The following is an 18750-nucleotide window of genomic DNA, read 5'->3' on the forward strand; positions in this document are numbered from 1 at the left end:
TATGTAATTAATTTATAATAAAGTCAAAAACAGTTTCCTTTTATGGTAATAATTCCTTTTTATGGTATGTTTAACCAGTGCCCCAGGGGCACCGGTTAGCAGGACCCTTAAAAATAATAATCATAAATTATGATTGAAAATTCATTCAAGTTAAGTTACAATAATTTTTTTTATTCTTTTAAGTCAATTTCCCCCCATTAATATGGCTAAAAAAGTAAAAACATATACCTCATAAACTATCTCTCTCACTAGCTCATTAAAAATGATTTTCTTCAAAAGCTAATCAAAATAATAATTTCATTTTCAACATAATTTTTTTTTTGACAAAAACTTAGAAACAATAACATCAAAAATAATTAAAAAAAAATATTAAACGATGAGTTAATTTGGACTTGTCTCTCCTAGTCATTAAATTAAATATGGAGAAACTAAAATGAATGTTTAAGTGTTACGTTATGCATGAACGAACGTGGCAAAAGCAGTGAAAGAAATAAGATAAGGATTTTTTTGGCGATAAGACAAACCGCAACACTGAGAAATGAAGAGAAACTAACCAATCTCATCAAACCAATCAATGGCGCCAACTTCATTACCTCTCAATTTGAATTTCAAGGTAACCGCCTCCGCCACCAACCTCCCTGAGCTACCGGACAAAATCCGCAACTCAAAAGTATTGGTTCTCGGTGGAACAGGTCGTGTCGGAGGATCAACCGCCACCGCACTCTCCAACTTCTGTCCTGACCTTCGGATCGTCGTCGCCGGAAGGAACAGGTAACTGCAATGCGCATATATACAAGTTGCTTCTAAGTTTTAACACTGTTAGATTAGATGTGATAAAATTGTAATAGTGTGTGTGTGGAATGATGTAACAGAGAGAAAGGTGAAGCTCTTGTTGCGAAGCTTGGCGGGAATTCTGGTTTCGCACGTGTTGATATTAATGATGTTAATTCCTTGGAAACTGCATTGAAAGGTGAAATTTGTGATTTCAATCTTAACTTTTGTTATCTGCTTCGTGTATATTTTAAGAGCATGATTGGATTGACTTAGGCACTGTTTGGTAAAAGGCAGTTGATACCTCGCAAACTAGTTGATTGCGGATGAACTTATAACGAATAGCGGATTGGCCAGCACATTGAATTTGTAGTATTTGCTAAAAATTACAATTGAAACTAATTGATAAGTATGAAATGACAATAATAAAAAAAAAAAAAAAAGGCACCACGTACACTAAAGTTTCTGCATACGCAGAGTCTGGGAAGTATGAAATGACATAACAAAAATATAAATAGAAAAAAATGGCACCAGGTACACTAAAGTTCATGCATACGCAGAGTCTGGGAAGTATGAAATGACATAACAAAAATATAATTAATATATTTTTTTCAATTATGATAATAAGGATAAAATTGAGAGGAAATAAATTGAGGATAAAAATGAGAGAAAAACAAGCTATAAAATCAAACACTACTTGAAGCAACTTATCAGAAAATGCTATAAGCTAGTTAAAAGACGTTATAAGCTTATGTGAAAAAATTGTTACCAAACAGGTTTATTTCGGGCATGAGGTTATTAGTATAAACTATCCGCTAAAAGCTCAGAAATTGGCCTTACCAAAATTTGAGCCGTACTTGACCTTATTTACTTACTTGCATAGACAATTGTTCGTGACAACTTATGGAAACAATTTATGATATGTTCATAAGCTGTTTTTAACTTATTTGAATAAACTACCATGATTAACTGATGAAAATAAGTTATAACTTATATGAAAATAGTTTGATTTTATTTTATCTTTTGTTATGAAAATAACGGACACACAAGCACTTATATGACTTATGCTATAAGTAATTATGTAAGTTGTTTATCCAAACATGACCTATGCCGATTATGTATAGTGTTAGATTGCCTCTGCAGGTGTGGATCTTGTAATTCATGCCGCTGGTCCTTTCCAACAGACAGAAAAATGTAGCGTGCTTGAAGCCGCCATTAATACCAAGGTATCTTATATTATATTTTTAATCAATAATCAACAGTTTCGAAATCTCTCTACAAATTATGCTTCTGTGCTTATATATGTTTATCTTTTCTTTGCATAAGTATTTAACAGTTTGGTTTTTGGTTTTTTGCAGACTGCATATATTGATGTATGTGACGACACAGACTATTCACAGCGAGCAAAATCCTTCATGAGTAAGGCGTTAGCTGCAAATATTCCAGCTATAACAACTGCAGGAATATACCCTGGAGTGAGCAATGGTGCTACCCTATTCATTATTCTTCTGTTTTCCATCTCATTGTTAGAATTATTTGTTCACCGGTTATATTGAATTGACCTAGATAATACTTGATTATCAAAAGTAATATTTAATTTATAGTAAAATTGTATTGAGTTATGGTGTGTGAGAGTATTTTTTTTACATCTTCTTTTAAGCATATACTGTAGTTTGATTGATGATACTTACTACAATTTGATCATAGTTATGGCAGCAGAGCTAGTCCGGGCTGCAGAAAGTGAAAGTGAAAGTGAAGAAAAGCCAGAGAAGCTAAGGTGACCGTTTCTCTTATGTAGTTCTGGAGTTTATGATTTTTTTTCACCAATGCAAATTTATTGTAGTTGATATGTCATTACTTATTAACTAATTGGATATATTATCTTGTGTTGATTCCTTCATATGATATGCCTAGACAGCTAAGATAGCTAAGAATCAAACATAATGTAATATATCAAACACAACAAGGCCCTTCTTTTTTGTTAAGTTATTTTTAGTCAAATGATTTTAATAATCTACATAGTTTTCTTTTTTTGAAGAAACAAAAATTTGTTAAGAAAAATGATCCTGACTCAAGACGAGTCCACGCCAACCATGGTAAATGGTAGTTAATACAGGACTAAAATACCATCCCCCAAATAGAAACAAAAACAAACTGAAACATAGAAGGCCACAGCAAGGGTATATAGTATATACAATACAATAAGCCAAGAACAAAACCAACACACCAGTAAGTAACCACTCCTGATCATTATACAGAAACACCAATTCCTTCCACCTCCGAGAATACCCCCATTACTAATCCACACTTGCAAAACTCTTATCAACCACTAACATAGGACACCAGCTTCACTCAAAGATATATTTCGGTCTCTGTACCGTAGAATCTTTTTCTTTATTTACCTGTTTCTATTAATCTGCCTAGGCAAAATAAGATTTAGCTGTAAATGATCGTAAAGAAAAAAGACAAGAGGAATGAGGTTAACCACGGACAGAGATAACTACTTTTTTCTAGGCTTACCTGTTGATTTAGCCTCTTATAAGCTGCTATGGTCAACTCAGGTTCTACTACTACACAGCTGGAACTGGTGGGGCTGGTCCAACTATATTAGCCACGAGCTTCTTGCTGTTGGGAGAGGAAGTAGTTGCTTATAACAAAGGTTGTTGTCTAGAGAGTTTGTACAGGTTGTTTATTTTATCTAGATTACATTATCATTTTGTTTGTAGGATTAAATGATGGTGCTGGAATGTTCAACTAGGAGAGAAGATCAAACTGAAGCCATATAGTGGAATGCTCAAGATTGACTTTGGAAAAGGGATCAACAAAAGAGATGTTTATCTGCTGTAAGTTCATTATTATATAGAAAATGCTGGAAGTCAGAATATCCCCCTCAACTAACCATGATTCAAAACAAACTAGAAGTAGTAAGGGCATGCTTGATTATAGTTTTTAAAACTGTTTTTTGTTCTTAAAAATATTTATATAAAAAAAAACTTGTTGGTTTGTTGTAATTGTTTGTTCTTAAAACTTGTTCTTGTTTATAGAACAAGAAATCAAGAACAGTCTACAGTTGTTTTTTGTTTTTATATTTTGTTTTCTCATTACTATTCCTGTGTATTGTTTCATTGTTGTTATCTATTTGCCCCACCTGACATCCTTAGCTGTTGTTCTCCGACACTCCACCATTGCCACCACCGCCTCCAGGCACTCCCCACCATTTTCATTACAATTGGTGCCACCTGCCTCCACCGCTGCTGTCAATGCAGCCGCTGTCCATCACCCTTCACCATTACTGTCCTATCATTGTCCGACACTGCCGTTTTGTCTCCACCTGTCGCCCTCCACTTTTAAAATATGTTCTCAAAACAAATTTATCAATGCTTTTATATTTTCTTATCTCTAAAAGTGTTTTCAAACTAATATACCAAATAGTTCTTTTTTTGTTTTGTTTTGAAAGAGTTTTTGAATATTGTTTTGCAGAATAGTTTTTTAAAAAAAAAAAAACACAATTAGACAAGCCCTAAGTCATCATCGAGTCTGTGTTTTATATCATCAGTTGACATTCATTATGTTAATGTCATTTTCTGTTCTTTACCTAACTTCCATAATAGATTTCGGCACTGTTTCAGTCATATTACATATATTATAATATAGGCCAACAAGAAATTGATTTAATTACCACTATATACTTGCTTTCTTGAGAAATTAAGGTTCCACTTGAATATATGGTTTTCAGGAATTTGCCAGAGGTAAGAAGTGCTCATGAGATTCTAGGAGTGCCGTCCGTAAGTGCCAGATTTGGAACAGCACCAGTTTTCTGGAATTGGGGTATGGAAGTTATGACAAAACTTTTTCCAGCGGTGAGTCACTTGGATATTGCTTGTTTGCAGATTAGGCAATTGCTATCAGTGTGCATGAAAACAAAATCTCAATGCAACATTGGTTCTGATAGACTACTCAATCTATTATGAAATGGTTACTGTCATTTGCTATACATTAAATGAAATATTTCCTTTATCCCTATTATGAGTTGTATGACATCGTGGAATCTGATTTAATGATGAAAACAAGTAGGATAGCAAAGTCAGGCACAAGTTTTGTAGGCTTGATCTCGTTATTTTCTTTTGAGAGTTATACTTAAGCTTGGTTGGTTTTTGTAACCTTTGATTCCCTTATTGCAAGCTGCATCTTATCGGGCAATTGGTAATATACTATTTCTAATATTTTATGAGCCTATGCTCTGCAAATGTTGGCTGCTATATTATTCATTTTCTAATACTTAGCTTTTGTAAATATACATTAATACAATGAATAATATTCTAATTTCTAACAATTTTTTTTTTCAAAAAGTTGAGTTTTCTGAAATTCAAATTCTTTTATAATGAAATCTGATGAACCATAACCCTGAATATCAATGAGCCAAACTAAAACTTTACTATATATTACTCCTGATTGGGACTAGTGAGAGTTAAAGAACCATATGAACTCATTTACATTACTTTACAATCTACTTGGATAATCTTGTGTGTTTATTTTGATTATGTTATGTTGATAGCAATGCAATAAAGTTCAAACTTTTAAATGGAACGGGCATGTATAAACTTGATCAAGCTATGACTTTTAGCCTCCTACCCAAAGCCTCTCATGATTTCTTTCCCTTCCTCTTTCCTCTCTTATCCTTTTATCATATTTCTACTATCAGGTTAATAGAAATTGATGAATCTGAAGATATAATTTCTTAAAGTTCTTGTTAATAGGCTCTACCATTGATATTTGTTAAAGATCAAAATCCTGCAACATAATAAAGTTGAATAATAGACAAGAACATGATACTACGCTGTGGAAACATAAAAGTAAATGTGAAATAACTTGTACTTATTATGAGAACGAAAGTACGAAATTAAATTCTATGTTAGTTATTATGTGATTGACTTCTGAGCTTAAAATACAGGAATATCTGAGAGACAGAAGTAAAGTCCAAAGGTTGGTTGAGTTGTTTGATCCTGTTGTTCGAGCAGTGGATGGGTTTGCTGGAGAACGTGTATCAATGAGGGTGAGAAGAATGAAAACTATTGAACTTTTACTCGCTTATTCATTTTATTCCTTTTATATTCTGTTGGACTGTTACCATGTTCATATGAAATAGTAAATAAATTATGTCATTTTCTGATCTACATGAACCTTAAACTAAAAATCTCCTTATCTTCTGAACAGGTTGATCTGGAATGTTCAAGCGGACGCCATACAATTGGCATTTTCAGCCACAAGAGACTTTCAGTGTAAGTCATCATCATTTTCCTTCTTTTTTCTTTTCTCAGGTGACATTTTTTTTCACATTAGTTAAATTATTGAAGGGACGATTATTATAAAATATTATACAATGCAATTTTTCATGATTATTTCTCTATATATTGAAGTGAAACATATAATATTATAACTATAAATTGTTTTATATACCATTATAAAAGGAACTGTAGTTTTCATTTCTAAATTAGTTTTAGTTGTTGAATCAATTCGTCATAATAATTATCTCTGAATAATAATCAACATATATAAATACAAGCCTCAATAAAATATAGCTAAAAGAGAGAACAATAAACTTATCTTCTTCAAATTGCGGTAATTTGATGTCGGCAAAATCGAAGTAAACAAACATGAAACCATGAAAGTGATAACCTGCAAAACACTAAACCATTATTATGTAACCTGAGGCGTGACATAGTCACTGTCCTTGAGGATTTTATCCGCCTCATAAGCGCATATCCTCCCAGGATACAACAGTTCTTCCTCGTTATGAATCATAACTGGAGGTGACAGAACAGCTTGAATTTGCTAAACACAGGAGATATAACCCAGGAATAAAATATTGAAAGAGAAGAGGTAGCTACAGTAAAAACTCTATAAATTAATAATGTTAGGACCGGAGAAATTTATTAATTTAGAGAGTTATTAATTTATCGATAAATTAATAGTTATTAATTTAAAGAGGCAAATTAGTTTATGCCTCTTAAAATTACGTTGCAGCGAACCTTGAGACTCAACATAAATTAGTAACGACTGTGTTCATATACATTGGAAATCAATAATGACTTTTGAAGTACAGTAAATGTAAACAAGAGGAACAAATATGTTCAATAGAGTGTAATATATTTTTTCCAGTTTCTATGAATTATTAATTTATGATTTTCTTGGGACCGAAAATTATAAAGGGATCTCCCGAAAAATTATTATCTTATTATTTTATCGAGTTTTTCAATTTTTTACATTGGCCCAAGTCGGGACCGGACAAATTTATTATTTTAGAGAGTTTATTAATTTACTGAATATTAATTTAAAGAGTTTCTACTGTAGTTTGCTGCTGGTGGATACTATTTATATTGATCAGAATGAAGGAAATAAAGAAGGAACGTGCTCATTATTTTTTCCTACTAGTGGGGAAGTAAGGCATGATAATAGGAAAATTTCTAACAGACTCATGGTCAAAGCAACACCAAACAGAATTTAGAAGAATAAGTTTTGGACTGAGTAAAGCATCACGTGGTCAAAACACCATGACATGTAGTTTATAAAATCATGAATTAGAGCAGGTGTCAAAAGGACCAATTTATGTTAACTTTTGAAATAAAATAAAACTCTAAAATTACAACATTAGTATCCCACATAAACTACCAAACTTAAGCAGCTAAGAGGGATTAATGGAAACTGTAGCTTTGCAAACAAGTTTCAGATCTCGATGACACCCTTGTATTATTATTATTATTTAACAAAATTGGAGTTATAATAACTCTTCATTGTTAGCAACAGAATATTCCAGAAAAATAATTGCTTTTTTATAAAAGCTTTCTTAAAAAGCTTTCATTTTGAAGTGTTTTTGGTTCAAAATTTATCGTGCCTTCTTCATAATGCAAAATGTGAAACATGGATTGTTTAAGCATTTTCCGTAGCCTGGTTGACCAAATAGAGAAGATTGTAGATCCCACAAAGACCCACAAGGACCGAGCTAGAAGTATTCTGAATCTATAACATAATTGATTGATAGGAGATTATAATTGTGGGCCCATACTGAGGCAGGATCTACAACAGGGGACCCCGAAATAATTTAGAATTTTTGCTTTAAAGTTGTGCATGCTGATGCTATACTTGTTAGTTATGACAATACAAATATACTTTTTTTAGATCTGTAGGAATTTCGACAGCTGCATTTGCACTAGCAGTTCTTGAAGGAAGCACACAGCCTGGGGTTTGGTTTCCGGAAGAGGTATATTAGCTTCTAATTTTCAATCTTTCTTCTTTTGGTCACATTTCAAAGATGTTATATCAAACATTTAAGCAAATAAGTTTCCTTTGTGCTGTAACTATTTTGTTGAACTCTAAATTCAGCCTCAGGGAATTCCAATTGAAGCAAGAGAAGTTCTTCTAAAGCGTGCTAGCCAAGGAACGATTAACTTTGCAATGAACAAGTTAGCTTTCTTATCTTTGAGCTTTTGTTATATGTTTCATGGGACTTGGTGGAAAATTTTATTCTGATTTCTTTTTCTTTATTTGTTTTGAAAATAAACAGGTCACCATGGATGATCGAAACAAATCCAAAGGAAGTTGGATTAGGAATATATGTATGAGTTTTCCATACCTAAGTAAAAAGTATACTTCAGCAAAATTCTTCCTATTGTAGTGCAAGGCCGTAGGTGTATATAGCTTTTGAGAGTTGAGATATCATTACTTTCTGTGCGTGTATGATATATAGCCTTTGTATCTGTTCAACAAATAATTTCTTCATATCATTCTTATTATTCTCCTAAAATTAAGAATGATTAGCGCAATAAAACGTGTTTGGTTATGTAGTGACAAAACCTGATTTTGAATGAACTGTATAAACTTAAATATAACTAAAAATGAATTGAATGTATATTTAATTTATATTTCAATGCATTCATGTATTAATGAATTGAACAGTAAGTTTGAAGTTAAAAATTCATTGTAGATTTAAAAGCTCCAAATTTTAACTTTAAAATTAGTATAATATAATTTTGAAGGCAAAATCAATCATGCTTGAGAAGATCAAAACAGGTTGGAATTAATTTTACACTTGGAAACAATTCTGTCTCCTCCAAAGGTGGTATGAAACATATTTTGTCCATCCCAACTTACGTAAGTCGCTTTAGAGAATTGTTTTGTCCCAATCTATAATTCGCTTTATAATATCAATGAAGTCCCTCAAAACAAATTATCAACGAAAAATTAATGATTTTTTCCTATTATACCTTTTATTTTTTAATGCTCTCTTCTTTCGATTATTTAAATTTATTTTCCCTATACCATTAATGAAAGATAATTTTGTAAAGTTACTTATAATTCACTTTTCTTTTGTGTAAAATAGTCAAAAACGACTTATAATCTAAGACGAATTGGGTAATAAATCAATGTTTGACAAAGTCAGAATTTCTCGTATTAATTCCAACCTCTTGCCATTTTGTTTCTGGTTCTTTATTTGGGAGAAAAGTCGGGTCTGTTGTAATCAATCCTCGCTGGAGTAGAGATTTCATTGACATTCATAACCATTGAGGAAAACATTAACTCATACACACGCAACTGCTGTTTTTGTAATTACAATCGTTATCGTGGTATTATCCAATTTAATTTCGTCTGTACAGCTCAATATCAACATCCTGTAATGTCTATAAAATTTACAAAATTTCAAAAAATCACACCCTTCAACAATAATGCAAAAAATTCAAGCTTCCTTTTCACATGCTTGGTTATCAGCCAAGTCAACACACCAACTCCATGCTCAAATTAACGGTCAGCAAAAAAAAATGATAAAATGCTCATCGAATGCAACCATGTTGTCTTTATCTTGTCAAGAGAGAGTCTACATCTCCCAGCAACCCGAAACATTGACCAGCTTAGTTGCTCCAACTGACATGTCATTACAGGAATGGGTACCTCCTGCACACCTCTTCAAAACTCAAAGGATCGAAGCTGCATAATAGCCTAATAAATGCAGCGCCGAATTTACTTTACTGCAAAAGTTTGGCAGGCCAAATGCAGCAGAAAAATTTAAAGCACCACCTAACAAGGTCACATTCCACGACCACGACTTATACTGCAATCCAGAACCTAACTGGATTAACATTCCATGCAACTTTGTTACTTCCTACTTGGTCGACCAGTTTCAGAATTACCGTATGATCTCCAAACCTCTCTCCAATGTCTCCTATTGGATTGTTCAGATGAGCAATACTGATACTGATTCTCCGCATTATTTCTACCCATACTTCCAGGGCGTCGCTTTTGGGAATTTCTCATTTCTTCTTCTGCATCATACCGTGCCCGCTGAAAATAGAATAATGAAAAAATGAATACACACAGAGATTAATATAGAGCTTGAAAAACTTGAAGGACTTGTAGATCCCTTAAAAATGACCGAAACTTGACAAACGAGTGAGAAGCAAAACAGTCTTGAATTCCTATTTGCTAGGTAAAATCTTCCTCTATAAGCTTCTGATATAAGGTCAATGGCAACCGTTAATTGCCTTAATTGTAAGATAAAGAAACTTCTCATATAACATCAACAACTACAAATCCATATTCACCACTTCAAGGGCTTCACAGGATTGGCTCCATGGAAAAAATGATGGCATTGGGCTCCAACATTTGTAAAACCATATAAAGCAGTAATCTTATCAACCTTGTTATTTGGAAATATATAAATACCTTTGCAGGGTCTGACAGGACAGCATATGCCTCCCCAATTATTTTGAATAGCCTATCAGCATCTCTATGTACTTCCTCAGCAATAACCTTCCATATCCCATCATCTCCATGGTCATTTTTTGTTAAAGATTGGCAAGCCTACATAATAAAATAAAATGTTAATAAAATTAATAACATATATTATTTGTATATAACTAAGTTTTGAATCAAAAAAACCTTGTCAGGATGATGTCTAAGTGCAGCTTTGCGATATGCCTTCTTGATTTCAGATATTGAAACAGATGGTTCAACTCCCCTGCAATCACAACTTCAATCAGCTCATAGCCTTAAATGAATAATGTAAAATTTCCCTAAATTAGCAACAGAGAGATTTCAATATTATGCTTTTTCAATCATACTTGAACCACAACACATGTGGAATGACGACAATTATAAAACGGCATGGCATCAAAATAAATCTGTGAGTCTACCATGTTCTTTTACAGGGTACCATAAAGTTAACAACATCTACATATTCTTTATGATCTACCAAGTATTACAAGCAAGCAATAACTGACTGACAGCTTATTGAGGTACTAGTACCCTTGGTTAGTCCCAAATGTATTATTTTTAGTTGAAATCTCTACCAAAGTTTTAGGTGATTCCTGTCTAATGAACAGGTTACATGACAATCATGTTTTTCCAAAGTCAGTGTATGCATTGCCATATGTTTTCCATTAGTGCACACTTCGAGGTAATCAATACTCTAACTAGAGTATAAGTACGACCCATTGACACTTGAGAAGAATTAAAACGTAACACTATTGATGAACCATTGAGTACCACAGATTTAAAGAAAATTTAACCTTCACTACAATGATGTGGCTGTGGCGGTGGCACTTTCTTGTTTACGGATTCTTTCATGCAAAATGGATCGAATATTTATAAACCAACATAAATGTTACCAAATTGAGCTTTTTTTTACTGTAATTTTTGGATTCTGGATGTGTATTTGAGGAATACTAATTTAGTCATGAACTATTAAGCTTATGAATCCTTATTCAGTCAAATCCTGACACGAACTTTATTTAGTTTCCGACCCTAGATACTGAAAAATGGATCACTAAAGTTCAGGAAGCAAAGAAGGAAGATTATAAACTTCCCTTTACGTCTGAAAGTTTCCCATTTCAACCTCAAACGGATTGTGTGTACAGTTTTGACATAGAAATACACACAAGTAGAATTGATGGTGACTGGTGATTTTGAGAAAATTTTTGACAGCTTCAAAAATGAGTTTAATCGATCAGTAATAAATAATAGGATAAAAGAGAACTGATGGCTTACAAAATAATATACATATCAAGAGGGATCTCCTTTCTGTCTTCTTCCTCTAGCTCGGAGAGCCGAATGCGATATTGTTTCAAATCATTGGTATAATTAATTGATCTATCAGATGGTCCTTTATGATTGGCATTATCCTCTACCCCCTTACTGAGAAGAGAGAGAAGTCTCCTGAGATCACTGGCTGCTTGGGAATAATCTCTGATCATCTCGTACAGACTTGCACGTCTAGAAAGTGCCTGCAAGAGTGTGAAAACATTTTTCTCATTATCCTGTGCAATTGAAATCCTAAATAAAGAAATCCGTCAAATGCAAAAGTTATTACAGATAAAACATGGAGGGAAGGAACAGCACAAAATTTTTACATTTCTAAAAAGCAGAGGTTGCAAGAACACAGTGGTAGCATCCCTAACGATCAGCTATTGATTGAACATGGATAATGCTCATCAAACTAGGCAACATGTTATTCCTATTTTCTATATTTGACCTGAACCCCGTCTGATTCAGTTACAAGTTAAACAACTACATAAAAAAGAAGGAAGTGCCAGTGGAAGAGAGAAACCTTTAAATAATTCCCATCAAGAGCTATAGCCAGACTGCAATCTGCGATTGCATCAGTTATTTGACCTAACACTTTATATGCAGCGGCACGATTGCAATAACAGACAGCTGCAAATGGACGAGACTCCAAATTACAAGATAAAACAGATGTATAGTGTTCAACAGCTTCTGCGTGTCTTCCAGCCTGATATGCTTCATTCCCTGCAGTCTGCATTTGAAAAGATTTACATCAATCCCAATAAAAAGCAATTTTCAAGTTACATAAAACAGGGCAGACTGAATTAAACTGATGAACATTTCTTAGAATACAACTTCAATGAGGCATATGAGTATTTTTCTGGTGCCTTTTGATGGCAGAGAAGTTGTATTAGAAAAGAGTAGAGAAGCAAGGTGGAAGGTGATCGATTTAAAGGAAACTAGAGAATATTACAGAGTAGCACGTGTATTGGTTATTGCCTATTGGAATGGGCCTGTACAAATTATACCATCCTCACTCATCAGTACTCATAAAATACAAACTGGTAGCCCAAGGGTTTATGTGCGTATCTTTTTTTGGTTGGGTATGTGTGTGCGTTTTTTTATTTAAATATATATTTCATGTTTGATAATAATTAGATAAATATTTCTAAGAAATGTCAAAAAAAAAAAACAGTTTTGACGCTTATCTCATAAGCTAAAATGAGCAACTTTTTAGGGGGAAAAGTGATATTATAAGAATACTTTTTTTTTTTTTTCAAAGCTTACCCAAATACACCTAAAAATAATCAAGTTGGTTCTTATGAATCTGGTGGGGACTAGGATATTATGGGGTGACCAAGTCCCCATTTCGAGACCTCAAAAAAAAAAAAAAAAAATCCCACTTTGAGTAGTATGGGATGCTTGGTGGATTATTTAAGTGTTTAGTTCTTCCCCCTTGATAGCTAGCTTTTAAGGGAGTGTTCTCTAAGTGTGTTGATAGGTATTGACTTGGATACCCCATAATACCCAGGTCCCTATCAGAATCCTGTTCCATGGTTGGAGACATTTTCTCCCCGGCTTTATTTAATTTTACAAATTCAAACAGGAGAGTATAGGCACAACACAATTGTCACCAAGAGCAACAACAATCACAACCAGTAGAAGTAACTCGATTGCAAATGAACAGATGTACAATGCTAAAGTCGTAGTCACTTCCAAAACCCATTTTAAAAGTCTAATAAACCACAATATCTGCTGCAAAAATGTATGTGAGAAAGGGAAAAAAGTACAACTACTTTAACAACAGAAATGTACAGAAGTGTCCTAGGCATTATTAAGCATAAAAAGTACTCATACTTTAACAGCAGAAATGTTCTAGTTTTAGGTATTAAGCAAACAAAAATTAAAATATAAATGGCCATCATTAAAATATCATGAAACATTGTATAAGCGAACCTTATGATGCAAGAGCTCGCGTACAGTGGCAGCTAGTGGTATAAGTGAAACCAAAACCTTGCTTCCACTCCTGCAAGGACAGTATCAAAGCTGATGATAAAAAAGATCATCATTGTCAAAAGTTCATTTTTATTGCCTTATCAGCTTGCCCGAGATTTGGGGAAGAGGAGTGTGAATGGGTTATAGGATAGTAATGATTACTTGTTTATGGCAGACACCTTTTCTTCTTGTTGTTCCAGCAAAGAAATACCCTCTTCAAGCTTTCCTAGGTGAAAGTAGGCTTTAAGCATCATTGAACACCTCCATAGTCTGAAGTAGACAACTTTTGAGAGTTCTGAAATATCCATATATGTGACTTGGCAACCAGCAGCAATTGGACAAGCATTCTTCTCAGCAGAACTAAGAGTCTTGTCACACTGATGAATCACCTCCTCATATCTACTCAGCTGATATTTGAAACAAAAGTTAGCCAACACGAATCAATTGGCATAAATTACTACACTAAAAGGCTTCTGCTGACTCTTGAGTTTTGATATTGATAGATTTAGAGAATTTGAGAGAAAATACAGAAACTGTAACTTCAAACTGACACATGCTCTAGCATACATAATATAAGCTTTAACGAAATTGCAGCATACTACAAGAAGAAACACCAACCATTAAAAGAGCTTCTGCTTTCATTTCAAGCAATTTTTCAGAGTGCATACTGATCATCAACGCCTCATTAATATGTTCCAATGCCCTCTCTGCATCAGAGGATGTTCTTCTTTGCAAAAGCTCAGCAGAATGATAAATAGAATCTGATACTTTCTGTCATCCAGTGAAAATACTAATCAGTTAGGAAGAGAGGGTGGACATCAACACCACAGCCAGTTTATAATTTGTGAATTCAAAAACCTCTAGATTTTGTGAACGGGAATGAAGAAGAAAATGCAAAATTAACACAGATCCATCAAGCAGTAGACTGTTTTTTGCACACAAAAAAAGCAACATACAATCTCTCTCTCTTCGTTACCTATCTATATTAGTACGGCCCCACTTTGACAAAATATTTCAACAATTTCGTTATTAAAATATATCCAATTTCCAATAATTTTATAAACCTAAAGCAGGACCATGTTTTCAGATATAATATCAGAAAACCTTACAATACCCCCCAAAAGCAACCTAGTGATGCCCAAAGTCCAACATTGGATTAAAGACTAAGAAATAATTTATACTAAAAATGGCTACAGCACTTTGAATCCTTGTGATCAAGGTGTTAATCATCTTGAATCGCGACCTCTGATATTGCAAAAATTCGTGGTTGAATACGGCAGCTGTGGCTGCAAATGTGGTTGCAGACATCAAAAACGTCACTGCTAGAATCGCAGCCATGAACCATTTTTTAAAACCTTTCTTATGGCAGTTTTCCTATTGAAGGCTAATATAATACAATCCCAAACTAGTTCAGTGTAAGAAGTTTTCAATATTAATTCATCGCACATGCAGCATATAGCTAATTAAAAATAATTAACAAAAAGGAGAAGTTAATAATTAAAACCTCCATGATATATCAAGTTATCAATTAAAGAAAATTACAAGTAATCAAACCTGTGCCTTTTGTAAGCCATCGGAGGCTTCCACTGAAATCTTACGATCTACAGAAACATCAGCTCCTGATTGCAAGCACATTTTGAAATATTGTGATGCAGCTTCAACTTCTCCCAGAGCAAGATAACAACTTAAACAAGATTGAAAACAAAATGACTTAGGAATACATACACACACCCATTAATCTCGATGCTTAAAACTGCACTCATGAAGTGCAAGTATGCAAGGTGCTAGATACTTACATATTTACATATTATTTAAGTAAAATGTATTTTCCATATCTTTGAATAATAGTTAGGCATTACCCAACAACCCTAGTTAACTTCAACTATACCTAACAACCCTAGAGTAACTATTTTCTATCAAAGAAGACTCTAAGGCTGTTGATAGGAACCAGAGCAGAAAATTAAGCAATTAATGGATAAAACATCGAATAAAGGGAAATAATGGGGATTGGGGACTGTAGCAATATTATTTCTGGAATGGCATCAGCCCATTTGAGCCCACATTCACATTCGAGGTCCTAACAGCTGTCATATCCTAAGGCTTTTGTCATTTTAATTCTAAATTAAACATAAAATTCATGCAACTAAAGTACAGAAAACAAAAAGATTAGAGGCAACGATGGAGACTTACTTTGCAGCTCTAAGTTGCACCTTGAGAAAATTTTTATCTATTTCAGCAGCCAGCCGACAATCTTCTATTGCATCTCTCATCCTACCAAGAGACATGTGTGTGGCAGCCAGGTTGCTATAACATAGCAGCAAAGCCCTGAGACAGCTCCGAGATGCTTGTTCTTTAGGTACACAACCAAGTCCTTGTTTGTAATAACTCTCAGCCATAGACAAATCCCCGTTCTTGTAGACTTGGTTTCCTCTGATTTAGAGCATATTTAGTATTGTGAGTAACAGTTGCAAATTTCAATGTTGAGAGAGTGGAGCCAAAATCAAAGAAACTATATTTTAAAGTTAATCTAGTGAGCAAATTCTGTTTATCATTTTTACATAAACATATAACTGTATCTATTTCATTTCACATACAACAACAACCAAGTCTTATCCCATTAAGTGGGTCGCCCACATGAATCAAACAACGCCACAATGCTCTATCATATACCATATTTCTATCCAACTCATTAATCTATTCATTTCACATATCAGAAGCAACTGTAAAAATCCAGGGCTTGTAATCCAGAATATCAAAATCTAATACATAATAATTAAGTGACTGCAGATATGGTATTAGAATTAAAACTATAATAAATGTATACTCACCGGAGGCGCCACTTTTCACATGCTTCGGCAGAAACAGAAGCAGAATCCTCCCTTAATTTGTGTTCCTCATTCACACCAGAAACCCTTGTTTTGGGTTGAGGAAAAGACACTCTTGCTTTTATGTCTTGCCCCGACACAATATTAGGCTTCCCAGTAAGCGTTGCAAATGGCACGGAAGGTGATGAATAAGGAACCTTTATGTTTGGCGCGTAGTTGTAAGAATCATGACCAACATTTACCCAAGTTTTCTTTTTGTTAGGGCGTTTTGGGCTAGACAATTGAGCTTCAGCAGAAGAAGCAGCTGCAAAGGTGAAGCCAGACCCACTCACACTTTCATTTCTCGAACTAAAATTACAACCAAAATTCAACATTCTTTCACCATCACGGGCTTCAGATTCAGCATCATCGGTTACGTCCACACTATCACTAGCAGACTTAAAGCTTTCAGTTTCAACCCCAGAAACAGACTCATCCTTTCTCTCTTCCTCAACACAAACATCCTCACGTACACCACACTCCGATTTTCCCTCCTTTCTATCTTCCCTCGCAACTTCACTACTCTCATTTATATTCATTTTCTCAGTCGCCCCAATCAAATCTTCATCAATGTGATCAACAAAATTCATCGGTACAGAATCTTCAGCGTCAACACGAAGTGACTCATTGGAATTCACAGAACTTTCCCTTGATGTTCGACTCTCAGCTAGTTTTTCCTGATAAGGAGAAACCTCCATTGGCGAACAACTCTCAGATGAACCCTGAGGACGATCTTCTTGCAAAACACTTCCTTTAAAAACAAAACCATGTCCATTCCATCCTTGCACCGGTGCCGGTGTAGAATGCTTTAAATTCACCCTACTTTTATTCATCCTCACATTCCCACTTTTCTCCTTCAATTTTCCTTCTTTTCCACCAATCTTGGGACCATGCGATTTAAACTCAACAAAATTCGATCCCGAAGCTTCTGGTTTACTCTGAAACACAAATTGATCCTTCTTAACTTCAAAAGGTTGAAATAACACAGAACCCGAACCTAAACCTGACGAGGATGGCATTGCAGAAGAATTACATAAATTAGGTTCAAAATTCTGATCAACTAGGTTAAACTTTTTATTCATTACATCATTCACATTCAAATTATTCAATTGCGGAATAACCGAATTTGCCGAATCCTCTACATTGTTACCTCCTTCATTTTCTCCAATGCTGAGTTTCTTCTTCAACTCGTTCCCAAGCTCCGATTCAACACGAACCTTATCAAATCCTTCCGTTGAAATTTTCAACTTGCTCATCATTGCTTCGGGAATCGCAGCGTTACCGAAACCCTCGGTTCCGATTTTGAGATTCTTCAACCGATCACTGATCCGTTTATCAAAATTCAAAGCGGAATCAACCTTATCGGATCCAACGACGGTTACGGCGGCATTGGCGACGGAACCGTCGCGATTGAAAACAGAGGCATTGTTGTGTTTGCGAAGCTTCACGAAACGCGGCTTGGAAAGGCCGGAAACGGAGGCGGAAGAGGCGGTTGTGAAGGTGAAAGGTGACGTGGAAGCGTCGGAGAATCTATCTTCGCCGGAGTTTAACGGTTCCATTGATCGTCGTTTAATCGGAAAATGAAGAGATCGATTATTATTCTTTGAGTTTCTGCAATGATTGAAAATTGAAAATGGAAAAAGAAAATGTTGAAAATGTTTTTTCAATGTTGCAACAAAATATGTCTTTTTAATTTTATTTTTTTGAGCAAAATATATGTCTTTTTATTTTTTTTTGAAAGAAAATATATGTCTTTTTATGATTTGTCTAATTTACTTTTTTTTTTATGATGACATGACATAACATAAGGTTTTTTTTATCTATTGAAAGGAGTGTAACATAAGATTTGTGACTTTTGTTTTTTCCTTCTTGAATTTATGTGTTATTTATTACAAGTGAACTAGAGAATATATGAATGCACTTGCATTTAATAAACATTATCCATTATTATAATTATAGGTTCTTCGATATTTCAGATTGGGTAAAGATCCTCTCCATTTTGTATAATAAATGGAGTATGCAATTTGGAGAGAGATAAACACATAAAATAGATAGTGGGTCCCACCAT

The 18750-nt window shown here is 34.2% G+C and overlaps 2 protein-coding genes across 4 annotated transcripts; one reads left to right on the forward strand and one right to left on the reverse strand.

Annotated features, from left to right (window-relative positions):
* The first annotated feature begins 443 nt into the window (after positions 1-443).
* On the forward strand, positions 444-8621 carry LOC146931476 (Saccharopine dehydrogenase). Of its 2 annotated transcripts, none has more exons than XR_015006743.1 (13): positions 444-771; positions 873-970; positions 1915-1997; positions 2130-2256; positions 2479-2548; positions 3333-3430; positions 3530-3614; positions 4508-4631; positions 5723-5824; positions 5986-6050; positions 7956-8029; positions 8152-8231; positions 8333-8621. XR_015006743.1 is itself a non-coding variant. In XM_085702963.1 (13 exons), exons 1-13 carry the CDS (start codon positions 575-577, stop codon positions 8388-8390), a joined length of 1269 nt encoding a protein of 422 aa, XP_085559089.1. In that variant the 5' UTR covers positions 444-574; the 3' UTR covers positions 8391-8621. The 2 variants fall into 2 exon arrangements, 1 of the variants encoding a protein (XP_085559089.1); XM_085702963.1 differs by having other exon boundaries at positions 7948-8029.
* A 728-nt stretch (positions 8622-9349) lies between these two features.
* On the reverse strand, positions 9350-18333 carry TPR16 (Heat shock protein DnaJ with tetratricopeptide repeat-containing protein). 2 transcript variants are annotated; one of them, XM_085702966.1, is made up of 12 exons: positions 17833-18333; positions 16647-17685; positions 16009-16248; positions 15373-15502; positions 14437-14589; positions 13981-14225; positions 13780-13849; positions 12368-12574; positions 11809-12044; positions 10702-10780; positions 10486-10623; positions 9350-10104 (listed from the first exon to the last, which is right to left on the reverse strand). In XM_085702966.1, the coding sequence occupies exons 1-12, from the start codon at positions 18239-18241 to the stop codon at positions 9919-9921; spliced, it is 3132 nt and encodes a 1043-aa protein (XP_085559092.1). In that variant the 5' UTR covers positions 18242-18333; the 3' UTR covers positions 9350-9918. The 2 variants fall into 2 exon arrangements, with proteins under 2 accessions (XP_085559092.1, XP_085559090.1); XM_085702964.1 differs by having other exon boundaries at positions 16647-18333.
* Between the last annotated feature and the right edge of the window lie 417 nt (positions 18334-18750).

The sequence above is a fragment of the Medicago sativa genome, chromosome 4 (assembly GCF_051527215.1).
Source record: "Medicago sativa cultivar Bolivia chromosome 4, Bolivia_mono, whole genome shotgun sequence".
Classification (NCBI taxonomy): domain Eukaryota; kingdom Viridiplantae; phylum Streptophyta; class Magnoliopsida; order Fabales; family Fabaceae; genus Medicago; species Medicago sativa.

What these genes read in the sequence shown, in the direction of transcription:
- LOC146931476 (XM_085702963.1), top strand. Translation starts at nt 575, where the DNA reads ATGGCGCCAACTTCATTACCTCTCAATTTGAATTTCAAGGTAACCGCC. An exon ending in CTTGGAAACTGCATTGAAAG is followed by an intron (nt 971 to 1,914) that starts GTGAAATTTGTG and finishes TTGCCTCTGCAG; the next exon opens with GTGTGGATCTTGTAATTCAT. An exon ending in ATTAACTTTGCAATGAACAA is followed by an intron (nt 8,232 to 8,332) that starts GTTAGCTTTCTT and finishes GAAAATAAACAG; the next exon opens with GTCACCATGGATGATCGAAA.
- TPR16 (XM_085702964.1), bottom strand. Translation starts at nt 18,241, where the DNA reads ATGGAACCGTTAAACTCCGGCGAAGATAGATTCTCCGACGCTTCCACG. An exon ending in TGTGAAAAGTGGCGCCTCCG is followed by an intron (nt 16,249 to 16,646) that starts GTGAGTATACAT and finishes GCTCTAAATCAG; the next exon opens with AGGAAACCAAGTCTACAAGA. An exon ending in CTTGATATGTATATTATTTT is followed by an intron (nt 10,781 to 11,808) that starts GTAAGCCATCAG and finishes TTGTGATTGCAG; the next exon opens with GGGAGTTGAACCATCTGTTT.